Genomic DNA, 15492 nt, shown 5'->3' on the forward strand with positions numbered 1-15492 from the left:
AAAAATCTGTGGATTGAAAAGTAGAGAAAATAGAGAAACTGTGGGGAGGAAAAAAAGTTAAAAGACTATTGTTAGCAAGAATCTACCTGGCTATGTGGCATGTACTTCTCACTTGGTTATTCAAGAAATATTTTCTCCATGTTATTTGAATTTTTCATTTTACTATTATACTATCTGACTGATATTCCAAAAAATACCTCTTTGTTTTGGGAGGGTCAACTTTATTTGGTGAAAACGTTGTTATTCTAATACATATTCTGTCTTCATGTCCTTTCCCTTCCCTCTTTCCTTCCTTCCTCCCTCTCTCCTTTTCTTCCTTCTTTCTTTCCTTCAATTCCCATTTTCTCCTTTCCTACTATTTACCATCAACAATTTTTATAAAATCTTGGAATAAAGAAGTGCAATGGGCTTGAAGCAATGGAAGTGTCTGAATTTTCAAAAAGAAGAGAATAGTCTTTAAATTATAGACCAGTAAACTTTACTTGCAAAAATTCTGTGACTTGGAGAAGTTCTAGAATACATATAGTTAAATGAATGACTAGCGCGTACCCAGAAAAGGAGATGGTAATTGTGATAGTGTGATTTCATCAAGGACAGGTGGTATTAGATTAGTATCATTTCTATTTTGAATAGGTTTTTTTGATTGGTCAATAAAGTAAAACTATAGAGGCAGTTTTATTTTAGCAAAGTATAGGCCAAAGTCTGGCTTTTTTGAGAAAAAGATGGAAATGGTATGGGCTAAATAATGTTATGGATTTGTAATTTAAATCCAATGTATAGTGGGCTCAGCAAAGTGGTTATTGATAGTTTCATGTCAGTCTCGAAGAACTCTGAAGTGAAAATCCTCATCCATCTGTGCCAGGCCCCGGTATTGTTTAACATATTATTAATGATTTGGAGAAATTTGTAGGTTGACTGCTCAGTAAATCTGCAGAGGAAATAAAGCCAAGAAAGGGTAGTTAATAAAATGACTAAATGAGGATTCAGAAAGATCTTTTAACAGTTCTAATCAGAATAAGATGCAATTTAATAGAGATACATAAAAAATTGTTACTTTTGGGTTAAAAAAGTCTGGTTCAAAAGTGGGGATTTGTGACTAGACAGTAGTCTGTATAATAAAACGGACAAACCTGAGGTCATCAACTGAAAATCTAATGTTACTTTTGGCCCTGGTAAATCAGAGGACTGTAGGAGAGGCAGCATTGGGCAATCCAGTCTCATATACTCATATACTCATATACTTACTAGCTATGTGACTCTCACTTAAATTCTATTTGAGTCAGTTTCCTTATCTGTAAGTGCAGATAATAATAGCACCTAGTTCTCAGGGTGGTTGTAAAGATCAAATGAGCTAGTAATTGTAAATTTCTTAGCATAGTGTCTGGCACATAGTAAGCACTATATAAATGATAAGTATTGTTGTTGTTGTTATTATTACTATTATTATTATTATGGAGGTAGAAAGCTAGCTTTGAAGCCAGGAAGACTCATCTTCCAGTGTTATTTCTGATATATTATTTATATGTGTTTAAGGAAGACCCTAACCTCAGTGCTCTAGGTCAGTGGTGTCAACTCATAGAAAGGGAAGCCATTAAACTTCAAGTAAGGATCTGTGCAGACTACATACTGACATAATAACTACATATTGGTAGTACCTATGTTCTATTATATTTTTATTTATGTTGTTAAATATTTCCAAGTTATATTTTAATCTAAACCCAACCCATGTTGCAGGCAACAAGCTGCATATTTGATCTCTGCCCTAGACAACACTCTGAGGAATGCTTTTTCCTCTCTGCAGTTCCCTGTATTATACCAGTGAAATCCACACTGCAATTTCCATTTCTGTTCTTACTGAAGGCATATGGCTATACCTATTGATAAATGGCTCCAGAAGCAAAAGGAATTGTCATTTAACATGAATTGAGGGACATCAGGTATAGGACTGGAGCAACATTTAGCCATCCTCTACCCTTTTCCAGTCACTTTTAAAGCATCATATTTGTTGCTGGTCCCCCTCTTTCAGGAAGAACATTGATAAGCCTGAAGGCATCAAGTAGAATATTTGTTTTATTTTCTCTTATTCTTTAATTCTGGAACATTACACATTATATAGGACAGGACAGGTTGGCCTAGGTTGCTTCAGTTGTGAGTTTTAAAGTCGCATAAAGGTATTGCATGCTGCAGAGAGAGCCTAGAGAGAGAAACAGTGGGAGATATGCATACCATGCATGTCTTGATAGTATGCTAAAAAAAAACAAACAAACTGGAGGGCCATTTCTGGAAGACTGCCTCATCTCTGAAGCCAGAATTTTGACTTATTCCATTAGTACTATTATTGAGCAACATTTGGGTCATATAGATTCCTGTGAGTTAATCTAGAAACCTAAGAATCATTTGTAATATTGCTCACACTGGGAACTTTCAAATAACTGGCCTACAGAGGAACTTTTGGAACAGAGTAGAGAACTGTGCATGTTTTATTTGTCATTTAACCATAGAATATTGTGTGTATAGTACATTTTAGAAAGAATATTGTTCTGAAGTATCATTTAGATAGTTTTATTTCTTCCAACACAAAATAGTGAATTTTTTCCTGTGCTATATTTATATCTTTCATTCTTGCTAAATTCATATTTTACCTTCCTATCTTAGCCTAATTCAGCCTAAGGATGTTTTAAGGAATTATAGAAAAGGTGTTGTTTACCAAGTAAAACAGATAAACCTGGCTTACTGTTCTTTTCCTTTTTGCTAGATGTGTTTCTTTGCTGTATATTGCTTGAATGTCCACTTAACAAATAATAGAAAGAAATACTTTCATAAACACAGTATTTTTTGCTTAAGTATTTTGTTGCTTTTTTGATTTAGAGAATCATCAAAGCATGTATATCATAATGGCTTATTTATATATTGCTATGTAATTACAAATCGCTTTCCTGCTAACAACTCACACAAAAGTGTTGCAGATATTATTACCCATATTTTACAGATGGGGAAAATGGAGCTCAAAGGTGGTAAGTAATTTCACCAAAATTTTATAACTAGTTTGTTGGCAGAAGTAGAATTCAAACCAAGGTATTTCAGTTGCAAAACTACTGCTCTTTTCATATTACCTATTGGCTATTTGCTTTTCTTAACTAATAATATTTATATGGACACTAATGATTCAGGACATAATTCTCAATGTGAGAAGCATGGAATTGTTAAAATAATACTTATAATTCACTTATTTGGATTGATAGATTATCTATGCTTTTTTCTTTCATCTCACTTCCCTGTGACTTGGCACCTCTTCCAACCTCTACTTCCTATTGGAATCTTTCTAGTAACAAAGAAATACAGTTAAGGAAAACAAACTGAAACTGACTATTTCTGACCATGTATTTTATTTGAATAATTTGCTATCAGAATCTCTTTCCCCCCCTTTTTTTAGAAAGAGAAGGAGAAAAAAAAGGAAGAGAAAAAAAAAGAAAAGGAGCCAGAAAAACCTTCAAAACCCATTTCATCTGAAAAGGTAAAAACACTATTATTTTTAGAAAAGAGGATAAGGGATTCTTATGCACTTAGAATTGATAGTCTAAATATATAAATAGTTATTAAATTTACACATGTCTACACAGTGCCTATTCAAGATTTTATGTTAGGTAGTCATGGTGGGCTAGAGATGGAAGAGATAAGAAAAATAAGCTATTGCCTTTATTCCAAAGGAGCTTGCAATCTTGTAGACAAGGTAAGATTTCCAAACAAAACCAAGGCAATAGGTAATAAATAATATAGGAGGTAAAAACAAAGTGCTATGTGAATTTAGAGAGATAATGCTTTATGTATGCTGAGGTGATTGGGAAAGGATCCATAAAGAAGTTTTATTCACTCTTTGAACATTTATAAAGATGTACATTCAAGATGTGGAAGAGATATAAAGCTAAGATAAGGGACTGTTTCAACCATCCTATAACTTATACTCTGGTTTATATGATTACAATATATGACTGTATAAGAAATTCATTAAGGAGTTTTAAAACAAAGTACTATATGAAGTCTGAAAATGGAGGACTTTAATGTTTTGGAAAATCAATAAAGGCTTCATGGAAGAGAAGACATTTGAGATTAACTTTAAATGATGGATATGAACTCAAGAGGGCAAAGGAAGACCCAGGATAAGGTAAAGTAAGTGGGAGCATATTTAAGGGACAGATTATCTGTAGAATAAAATGTAGAGTATATGGAGACGATTAATAGGAAGAAAGCTGAAAGTCAGAGAGTTCCGAATTGTGGAGTTTCTCTGTTGCCTTGAAAAGAAATTTGAACTTTATTTGTGAATGAGAAATCTTAGAAGATTTTCAGATCGTGGAATGACATGAGCTTATTTATGAACTTGAAAGATTATTCTGTCTGTGATATGAAAGACCAATTTAGGAAGGGGACAAAGAAGAAGCAGAAAAACCTATTCAGATTATGCTGCAGTGTCATATTGTAGTGGTGAGAATGAGACTAGGAAACTAAGGATGGATCAGAGAGATATTTTGTATATGAATCTGATAGGAACGGAGAATAGATTAATTATAAGAGGTAGTGTAGAAGAATATGGCAGTAATACCTGTAAAATATAAATTTAATATCAATAGCTTGAGGTTCTTATTTTTGATAGTTTTATTAATAATCACAAACAGTAGAGAAAGCAGGGTTCAAGCCTAATCTAACCTAACTGACCGCCTCCTGACTCTTAGTCATGGTCCCATCTGGCTCCCTCCAAGGGAATAGAGGGCAGGTGTGTCTCATCCCACACCTTTATCTTTTCTCTTGAACCCAGACCTGTAACCTTCAGTTCTTGGGTCATATTCTTAGGGCTTTTCACCTGATACCTCTGTTTGGAGTGTTTGGGTGACATCCAGCCATGCAGAGAAGTGGGATGACCTGGGGGGAGGGGAACAGATTCTATCTACACAATCCCCCCCTTTGATTCCATGGGGAATCAGGCATGTTGAAATCTCCCAAATTTACATTCCTAATCTCCCCAATGAATCCTTTCACATAACCAGTTTACATCTCTAAAGATCTCTTACTAGTGGTGCATACAATATTGCGCTATCTAAAGGGAAATTACAATATTTGGGGATAAGAAGAAAATAAAAGAAAGAGAGCAATACCAATGATTGGTAGGTGCATTGACAAAAAGCCAATGGCGGGGGGGAGTCCCCTTTGACATAAACTTGTACATTCAAAATAAATGTGTGTCCCCCCCACCCCCCCATCATTCAATTTCACTATATACCAAACTTCATTCTGTATCTTTTGGTACAGTGTGAGATTTCTGCAGGCATCTCCATGACGCCTTCTTCAAACTTTCTGGATTCAGGGAGGTAGCAAGTTTCTTATTCTAAAATTACTCCTAAAGAAGAATTTTTTTTTTAAAGCTAGAATTTTATGACAATTATACAATTCCCCCCGAGGGGGTGTTGACAAATACAGGGATCACCCTGAGATACATGGCTGAGTTATGAGGTATGTGAATCAATTGTTAAAAGGAAGTCAAAAACCAAAAAAAAGAAGAAAAGAAAAAAATCAAAAAGTATATAAAAATTCTGAGTAAGCAAGAATAAACCTATAAAAGGTCCTAGAATTAGGTCTAATAAAGTAATTTATGTCCCACAAGCCTGTAAGACCATTGCAGCAAGATGCACTTACCCAATCAGCAGCCAGGACTGCAGAAAATTGCCACCCTTATGCAAGACAGAAAAAGAACTAGATTTTATAGTAGATGGGAAATAGGATTTGCTGGTCTGATTTTACTTTTACTCTTAGGGATAAGGGAGCCAGTATTGTAACCAAAATGAAGTACTTTGTCTGAATCTGGCACAGGGAATTCCTGCATCTGACATTGTGAAACAGCCGATTCCGTGAACCTCAAAACAAGTCCTCTGTCTTGGAACTGATTCTCATCAATCCCACCAGGATTGGTTGGTCTCCTTGACCTTGTGCTTTTTGGCACTGTATAATAGCTCTTTTGTGCTCCCTTCTCCTGGAATCAGACACAATCATTAATCAAAGTCCCATAATATTTAAAAATCAATGGCAGGTTTCCATACTCTAAAGCTTTTAGGTATGTACTAATGTTAGGACTAATGGATATTGTAAACTTATAGTGCAAAATTTAAAAAAAGCAACAAAATTAATACTGGTAACATGTGCTTCAAGTACAAAAAAATGAGAGAAAAAAGAAAACTCAAATACAAACAATAGAATTTTAAAAATAAAAAATATGTAGTTCACAATCAGTTACATATCTTTTTCCTTTTTTTAACTTGGCTATGATCCACAGTGTGAGTGAAAATGATTTTCACCATTACTGAGAGCTTTACAAAAATAATGGTAGGGCAGCCAATGCACAAAGAAGTACCAAAATCCCTCAAATCACAAGAGCCCATTAAATGAAAATAGCAAACAAACCTGCTATCATTAGGATTCACATGAGTCTCTATAGCCACTGAAGCTCATTTATGCTTGTCACAAGTTCTCCAGATCTACCCAATCTTTCAACCTTGGCTGAGGTATTTTTAACAAAGTCTATTGCTGCCATAATTCCAAAATTTGCCAGAGGAGCCCAGAAAAGTATGAACCTCCGTATTGCTGATGGAAACCTTTTGGGTCTAAAATGTCACCAAGAATCTAGATCATTCTGGTGGAAGGGTAGAGTAAGCTGAAGAGTTATAAATATAAAAACCATCCAGAAGCCACGAGGCTTCATGGGAAATGATCCCTCCCAAGAGCCATCAAGAGGTACCACACCCCCTAGCAATACCTTCCCATCTCCTGGATGAGAATGTAACAGCCATAAAAAGCATATCTATGTCTCACCCAGTACATTTTTAAAAATTCAGAGGTGAGAAATACAATAGTGCTATAGGACTTCACTTTAACTACTAAATGGACCCTTACCTTTTGTTACAAATAACTCAAAGGCAGACAAATGATCAGTGAGAGGTAGTGGTGATCCTAGATATCTAAAAATCATTTCTGAAGAGCCCTTAAAATTGATTTAAAGTTTTTGGACTTTAAATTCTCCAAAGGTTGTATACAAGTTGTATATAACAAGTTTGATGGAGTCCATCCATCATCTTCTATGTGACAATTAACAAAGGCAAAAAGAAACAAAAGGCTGTTTAGACAATATGTGACATTGATGGATCTGGTGACAAACCCAGCATCCATAAGGTCCTATGGTTTTGCCATGGAAAAGGGTTTGTGCAAATTGTTTATGGACTTTTACAATGGCATTTTCTCCAGTCCAGTCATAGGGGAAGGTACAAATAAAGACAGTGTAACAGCACATATAGCTAATGGCCAAAACATAGTAACAGAAAGTGATATAATGTAACAGAATATATGAGATTAGATTAATATGTGAACTAAACAAACAATCAACATATACAATATATGTGACAGGATACAGACACTGAATTCAAGAGTACTTTTCTCCAATTCCAATAGTTGTTACAGAGAGTTTTTCACTATTTGGAGGGGAGCAAACTCCCCCAGGTGAAAGTAGTCAGGAGATTTATAGGCTAATTGTTGCTAAAAAAGAAAACACACACACCTGGATTAGCAGTTTGCTGGGAGCAATGGCTATCCAGCTGCTTTCAGTTTAAGAGGAGAAAATAGGATTTAGATCTCTCCCTTCCACACAGGAACCTGTGTGTATGTGGGGAATTTAGCAGTGCTCTTGAGGCCATGACTTATCCTTTTCAGCTAGAAGCCCCAGGCTAAATTTTGCAAAGGAAAGTGGTGGGTGGGGCAGCCAGCGGAAAACAAACAAAATGGCAGGAGCAAGCAGAGGGGCACCAGGAGAGTGCCCTGAAACAGCAGGAGAGAAACATGGCTTTGTAAAATTTACCTACTCCCTATTCTTTACTCAAAGGCTTTCTTAAAAAAAATTAAGAATTCTTTTTTCATAGTGGTTGCCAAAAATGTGAAATTTAAGTTTAATATCAATAACTTGAGGTTCTTATTTTTCATAGAGTTTTATTAATAATCACAAAAGCAGAGAAAGCAGAATTCAAGCCTAATCTAACCTAACTGACCACTGCCTGACTCTCAGCCATGGTCCCATCCCACTGGCTCCAAGGGAATAGAGAGAGTGGGTGTATCTCACCCCTCACCTTTATCCTTTCTCTTGAACCTGGACCTGCAGCCTTCAGTTCCCAGGCCATATTCTTAGGGCTTTTCACCCGTGGCCTCTGTTTAGAGTGTTCTCATGACATCCAGCCATGCAGTGAGGTGAGACGAGCTGCAGGGAGGGGAGCAGATTCTATCTACACATACCCCTAAGGTTATCAACATGAAGACTGTCTGAATGTTGGTGACTCAGACAAAAACAGTAAATTTAGTAGGAGGAGCAGCTTTAAGTGAAAAACAAAAAGAATATTTTTTATTTACATTGAGTTTGATGTGTTTAGTGGTACATCTAAGTAGAAATGTCTTGAGAATAGGGTTCTCCTTGTCAGAAAGAGAAGTCCAGACTGCAGATATAGTTGTAGGAGTCTTCTGCTTAGAAGGGTGGTAGACCTGAAGGTTTCCAAACAAGGTAGTTAAAGTATCAAAGTTATGCTTTAGAGTTCATCTGAATTGGAGAAAGAATAGAATAGAGGAAGAAAAACCATTTTCACCTTCCATTCTCATCCTCACTTTCAAGAAAGTGAATTTGTCTCTCTTCATTTACAACACTATTGTAGTAATCTGCATATGAGGTAATAAAGATCTAAATTAGGTTAGTATCATTGAAAATGAAAGTAATACATTGCAGAGAGAATTTTGACAGCTCTAGGGGATAAATTGGATGTGGTGTGGGAAAAGGGAGGGAGTCAAAGATAACTATGTTTTGAATTCAAGTGATTGAGAGAATAATGATATCAACTGAAAGTATGCATAAATGTTTTAATATGATGTTTTCTTTAGCAGAAATAGGGAAACCAGCAGGACAGTTTAGAAGGGAAGCTGATGAGAATGATTTTAGACATCTTGTGTTTGAGAGACTAGCAGATCATCTAGGTGGAGCTGTTCAATAAGCAGTTGAATTTAAGACAGGAGCTTTTCAGAGAGGTCAGAACTGGAAATAATGGATTTAGAAGTTCTTGGTGTACAGTTGATAGTTGAAACTGTCATAGTAAATGAGATCGCCAAGGAAGAAAGAGCAGAGAAAGAAGACAAGAGGGCAGAATACAGATATATGGGGAATGTCCACAATTAGAAGTAGGAAAAGAAAGTTGAATTCAGTATGGGAGACAGAATGAGAAGTGAAAGGTGAACCAGCATAGTATAGTCTAGTATTGTGAAGAAATTATCAAGAAAAAAGGTTGATCACTTGTGTCTGGTTCAGCAAGGTCCGGAGGAATAAAGAACAATGTAGTGTTTAGTAAAACATTGCTGACCTTGAAATCAGATGGAGATGATTCTGTTGGAAAATGGAGACAAACACCTGATTATAAGAGCTTGAAGAGAGAACTAGATACAGTTAGCCTAGGCTACTCGGTTCAGAAGTATGTGGTTAAAAAGGGATGAGCTAGAATATGTTAACCTTGAGAGGTTAAGGGAGATTTGAGCATGCTTGTTAGCTGATGAAAAAGTAGGGAGGAGCTATATTGTGTTAATTTGTGTGTTTTTCTTTGTGTATTATTTGTAAAGAATAGTGAATGAAGGTGCCATCTCAGGCTTTTAAAATTCAGGAGACAGATTATTCCTTTTAGATGCTCACTTAAATGATTGCTTTCTCTTTGAAAATGCATATCCACATTCTGTGGGTATACTAAATCAAGATTTTTCTCCCCAATCTGAAGGCAATGACTAAGTTGCATTAGTTATCTATTTTAAAAAAGAATAATTGGAGGATTTCTGACTGGTAATTTCAAGGTAGTTTAATTATTTTTTATCACTGAAATGATTTAAATATTTGGTTTAAATAAAAACTTGGATTTTCTAGGTTATTGATAAGTAACTAGAAATTATGCCTTGCTTACTAGATTAGAAATACTTTGTAAACTCTATTTAGGATCATCATCTTTACTCTCTTGAGTGTCACTAGCCTAACTAAATAATGACTTTGTCCAGAAACAAGGTCAAAGCAAATGGGTCAGGGAAAGATTGGAGAAGAAAACTAGAACATAAGAAAAGTACTGTAAAGATTAAAATTTAGGGGAGACGGGGAGACTGAGGCAGGTAGAAATGAGTTTCTCTCTGCAAGGAGTATTATATTTTTTAGAGGTTTATTAAAGGTTAAAGATTAAAGAATATACAAGTAAGAAACATGTGCCTAGGCCAGAGGCCTAGACAAAATAACCTCACATCACGCAAGAGACTGTCCGCTCCAAAACCGAAGTCCAAAAAGAGCCAAGAGCGAGCACCTCAAAAACCTTTGAATCAGCTTAAATACCTTCTCGATCTTGGCCCAGGTGAGATTACAAGGCATTCTGGGGAAGTGGAGCAAAGGCTCGTGGGGATTGTAGTCCTGTATTCGAGTCTATTTTTTACAGTACTTTACTGTGGCTTATTTTTTTCAAGTAAATGTGCTTTTACAATGCTGAAGCTTAAAAAAAAAAATGAACCAGAATACCATTTAGCATTAGAAAAGTTATACTGTTTGTCAGAAAAAAAGTGATATTTTGCATAGAAAATCAATCAGTAAGTATTAAATGCTTGCTTTGGGTTTTGCACTGCGTTAGGCACCGTGTAGAACATAAATACATATAAGCCAAGGCTCTTGTACTTGTTAGGCTGATAAAACTTACATAGGTGAAATAACTAGAAAATAAAATATTATATTTTCAAATAATAAACTGTGTGATGTAGCCTAAATACTGTAGGAATTGAGAAAAAAAGAAAATTTAATGTGGCTTGGGATCCTCAGAAACATTTCACAGAAGAGAGGAAAATTTTTCATCTTTATGAATCTAAGTTGTTTTTTTTTATTGCAGGGATTCTTAACCTGTGTCAGATTCCTTTGGCAGTCTGGTGAAGCCTGTGAATCTCTTTTCATAATTAAGGTTTTTAATGAATAAAATAAAATGCATAGAGTCATAAAGGAAACCTTTGCAGTGAAAGGTTTAAAATACAATCCCACTGAACTCAATCTTCACAACTGTAGGGGTTGTGTTGTGTATTCATTGACTCTAACTTAACCCTGTCTTATCTAAAAGATGAGAGTAATTATACCAGTCTGTTTACCTCTCAGGAGAATGAGGAAAATGATTCATAGACTTTTATATATCATATAAATATGATTTTATATTATCAAATAAAATATGTATGCAAAAGCTTTTTTACACAAGAAATTTTCATTCATTGTACCGTTATAGCAAGATGATATCTCTCTTATAGTTTTCCAAATTTTTTTTTTAAACCCTTACCTTCTGTCTTGGAGTCAATATTGTGCATTGGCTCCAAGGCAGAAGAGTGGTAAGGGCTAGGCAATGGGGGTCAAGTGACTTGCCCAGGGTCACACAGCTGGGAAGTGGCTTAGGTCAGATTTGAACCTAGGACCTCCTGTCTCTAAGTCTGGCTCTCAATCCACTGAGCTACCCAGCTGCCCCCTAGTTTTCCAAACTTTGTTACAGTGTTGGTAGACCATTCTTCTCATTGAGAACTATTCACTGAGAACAAATATTTTCCTATTTTTACAAATGATGGATCTTTTCCTGGAAGCCTATGTTACAATACCAGAGTAGGGAGGACCCTTGAGATCTTGTACTCTAAGCCATGCTTGAATCCGTTGTAACCTCATTTATAACAGCCATGTTACACTGGGAAGAATATTGGATTTCAAGGCTTAGGTTCAAATATTAGGCCTGCTGCTTAATATTCTTGTGACCTTGAGCCAGTAGGTGACCTAACTTCTGCATCAGTTTTCTTAGCAGACTTCCAAGTTCCCTTCTAGCTATAGATCTGAGGTCCTTCTGTATTTCAGTAAGTAGTTATCCAGCCCTTGTTTCCATTTGTTATTCCTCATTTCTAGCACTGACAGCCCATGCTTAATCTGACTTGTAACATTCTAGGGTTAGGGACACTTGATAATTCTCAAATTCCTATAGTTTGTGGCAACATAACTCTTTCCTAAGACAATTTATTACATTTGTGAATAACTTTTGTTATTATGAAATTTTCCTTTGTTTTGATGTAAAATTTTTGGATAGCTCTAGTTTTAGGGCTCATAAATCTACCTTCTTGCTTTCCATTTGTCTTAATAAAACCTAACCCTTTGGAAACTATTTATTGTCTGAATACTGGATTAGCTACAGGAGAGTGTAGTTTTTCCTCTCAGGTATTAACCAATTTTCACTAAAATATATGCTTATTAATTGTTAATGGTATTGTGTACCAGTTAATTGCTACATAGATTTTAGCTTGATCAACATTCTTATCTTAAACTATTATTTAATTATTTTTTAGCTTAGTCATCCTTATTAGGGATTCAGCCATTAGCCTTCAAGGCTGTGATATAATAGAGTATAATACTCTACTGTAATTGAGGGTATGTTTCCTCTTTACTCCTTTAACTAGAGAGCAAAAGTGATTATAAGGAGGGATATTTCATCATCAAAAGATTCTGCTTCCTGGGTTCCAATCTTTGCTTCTTCAGGGAATCAAGAGCCTTCTCAGGTAGAGGAAAGGTGGCAAGGTACAAGACATATTTAATCATCCAGTTTTCTCTTTTAAGTTGGTAATACTGTCACAGTGTTATTAAAATACAACTTAAATTAATGTGTATGTATTGGGAATGTTAGAGGGAATGGCTTTTGGCTAGATGGCAAAGAAAGTATAATTCTATTTGTGTACAGGTTATTTGCAAGTCTTCATTTTGGGAAGGAAGTTAGACAGTGACCACCTAGAGAGTTTTTGTCTTTCTTTGTAGCCCCAATGCTTAACACAGTACCTGATACTTAGTAAAAGTTTATTGGTTGACCACTGACAGAAATACCCATTTCCCCTGTAAAAGGATTTGCAAATCTATTATGATTAGCTTGGGAGGGCATTAGTCAGGTAGATGTTTTAAAAATGCTAGAATATAAACATTATCCTTTACTAAGTAAGACATGATTTTTAAAAATCTATATTGAACTCTAAAACAATTGTATACAAAATAATATGAACATTTTTGTTGCATGAAATTTATTCAGAGGAAGTGTATCATTCTATAAAATAACCAGTGTTTTAATTTAGGACTGAGAAGCTGAGACTAGGTGGTATAGTAGGAAAAGAACTGAACCTGAGTCAGGACCTGAGTTTTATCTTTCTCTTACTGATAATTGCAGGTAGGATTGTGAAAAAACAAAGACAAAAAGTAAAACCTCAGTCTTCCTGAGTCTTAATTTCCTCCTCTGCTGACTCATATTGAGCATATTGTCTACTTGAGTGCTTGTTCACATGAATTGCTTCTAGCTCTGTTACCTTACTCCCTTTTGTCGCTGAGAATAGACTTCTATTTCATCTGAGTAGAGAACTTTCACTGTAGAAAATCTCCAGTGATGGAGATCAGCAACTTATTTCTAACTTTAGTATTAGATGATTGCTTTGGACATTGAGGAAGTTATATGATTTGTCTATAGTCATGCCAGAGTCAAGACTTGGACCAAGGTCTTCCTGAATCCATGCTGTCTCTCATCTTAACATGCTCATAATTCATGCTGAAATTCTTTGAACTTAAGGTTGGGTTTCTCAGTAAATACTTCTGAAGCATCAACATTGTTCCTAACTACTAATCAGTATTGATTATTATAGTCATATTTTATGCTCTGAATGTAATATATTCTTTGAGATATTCATATCTTTTCTAGAATATTTTTCAGATAAAACTAATTGTTAGAATATTTCAACAGCTTTAGGATCCTTTATTGATATTATTCTTAATGAAGTGATCAATTTCTACTACAAGTTGAAAAGTTTAATTTTTAAAAATAATTTCATTATTCTAGGCCTTCATCATCACTTCCTGGACTTCCTGCTTCAAATCTCTCCTCTCTTCTCCATTCTTCATATACCTGCCAAAGTGATATTCCTTATGTCCAAATTGTACTCATTCTTCAAATCCCAGTGGCTGACTATTTTTTCTAGATTCAATATAAACTCTTTCTTTTAGCTGTAAAAGCCCATTCAGAACCTGGCTCCAACATGCCTTTCCAACCTTATAATTACTTCATTTTTTTGTACTCTTCTGTCCAACTAAAGTGGACTTCTTGCCTGTACTCAGCTAAGAGCCTTCATCTCTTACCTCCATGGTTTTGTACCAGTTGTTCCCCATATCTGGAATGCCCCATCCCTCCTTCTGTGATCCTTGGAATCTTTGATTTCCATAAAAATTTTGTCCAAGTAACAAGTTGCTAGTGCTCTCTCTTGCCAGTTTGTTTTGTAGATACTTGTTTAGGTAACTCCTCTCTCCTGTGGAATGTAAGCAATTTTGTCTTTGTATCAGGATTACTTAGCATGGTGCCTACTCTGTAGCAGATACTTAGTAACTAAAGATTATTGATTAACTGAAGTAGTAAGAATACTTTAAATTAATGACATTTAGGGGGCAGCTGGGTGGCTCAATGGATGGAGAGCCAGGCCTAGAAATGGGAGGTCCTAGGTTCAAATGTGGCCTCAGACACTTCCCAACTGTGTGACCCTGAGCAAATCACTTTGACCCTTGTTGCCTAGCCCTTACCTCTCTTCTGCCTTGGAACTATTGGTTCCAAGACAGAAGGTAAAGGTCTGAAAAAAATCAATTAATTAATTAATTAATGACATTTATAGTATGACATCTAAAATATTTTAATTTTTCCCTTTTTTGCATATATTTAGAGAGTTAAAGGAAAAATCTTTTTGCTTTTCTCCTTGCTTACGAAAGAATTTCAACACTTAAGATCACAAATTACACTTTTGCATCCTCAAATTAGTAGCTACAAATGTTACTCTTACACTTGGAAAAAATAAGATTTTATAGACCATATTTCTGGAGACCTATTTATTACTTTACTTTTTCCCTTTTCTTGAAGACATTTTAGTGAAAACAGGGGAGGTGTGGACATTGTGTTGACTGCAAATGCTTTGAAAGCATAATTGGGAGGTATTCTTTCAACACAGTTAAAAATCCATTTGTACAGTAGATTAACTCAACATGAGCATTTTAATTTTCTCAGCATATCCTCCTAACAAAACTCAAGTGGGTTGTTGTCTTTGGTGATTGTCCTTCTTGTCTCTAGTCTCAGCATATATTTAGTAACTGCTGTTTTCAAATTTGTGCCCTTTATCTGCCTCCTAAACTGATAGACATTTTTCTCCTTTGACATAAATACTTGTCTCTTTATAGTTTGGAATTTCTAGACTCATTTTACAGTGAATACATTATTATATAATCAGTATCATCTATTGAGAAGGTCAAACTGTCCTATCAACATTTTTGAAGTACACTGATACTCTTTGTAGTTCCAACAGACTCATCTTAAATCATGCTTTCTCTCACTCTAG

At 35.3% G+C, this 15492-nt stretch overlaps 1 protein-coding gene across 2 annotated transcripts in view; it reads left to right on the forward strand.

Annotated features, from left to right (window-relative positions):
* SMAP1 (small ArfGAP 1) overlaps nucleotides 1-15492 on the forward strand; it is a 273850-nt gene that overhangs the window by 192776 nt on the left and 65582 nt on the right. For both annotated transcript variants that reach the window (XM_001365363.4, XM_001365428.4), the window contains one exon: nucleotides 3434-3514. In XM_001365363.4, the coding sequence (XP_001365400.4) occupies nucleotides 3434-3514 (81 nt within the window). The remainder of the gene's footprint in view (nucleotides 1-3433; nucleotides 3515-15492) is intronic.

The sequence above is a fragment of the Monodelphis domestica genome, chromosome 2, assembly GCF_027887165.1.
Source record: "Monodelphis domestica isolate mMonDom1 chromosome 2, mMonDom1.pri, whole genome shotgun sequence".
NCBI classification, from domain to species: domain Eukaryota; kingdom Metazoa; phylum Chordata; class Mammalia; order Didelphimorphia; family Didelphidae; genus Monodelphis; species Monodelphis domestica.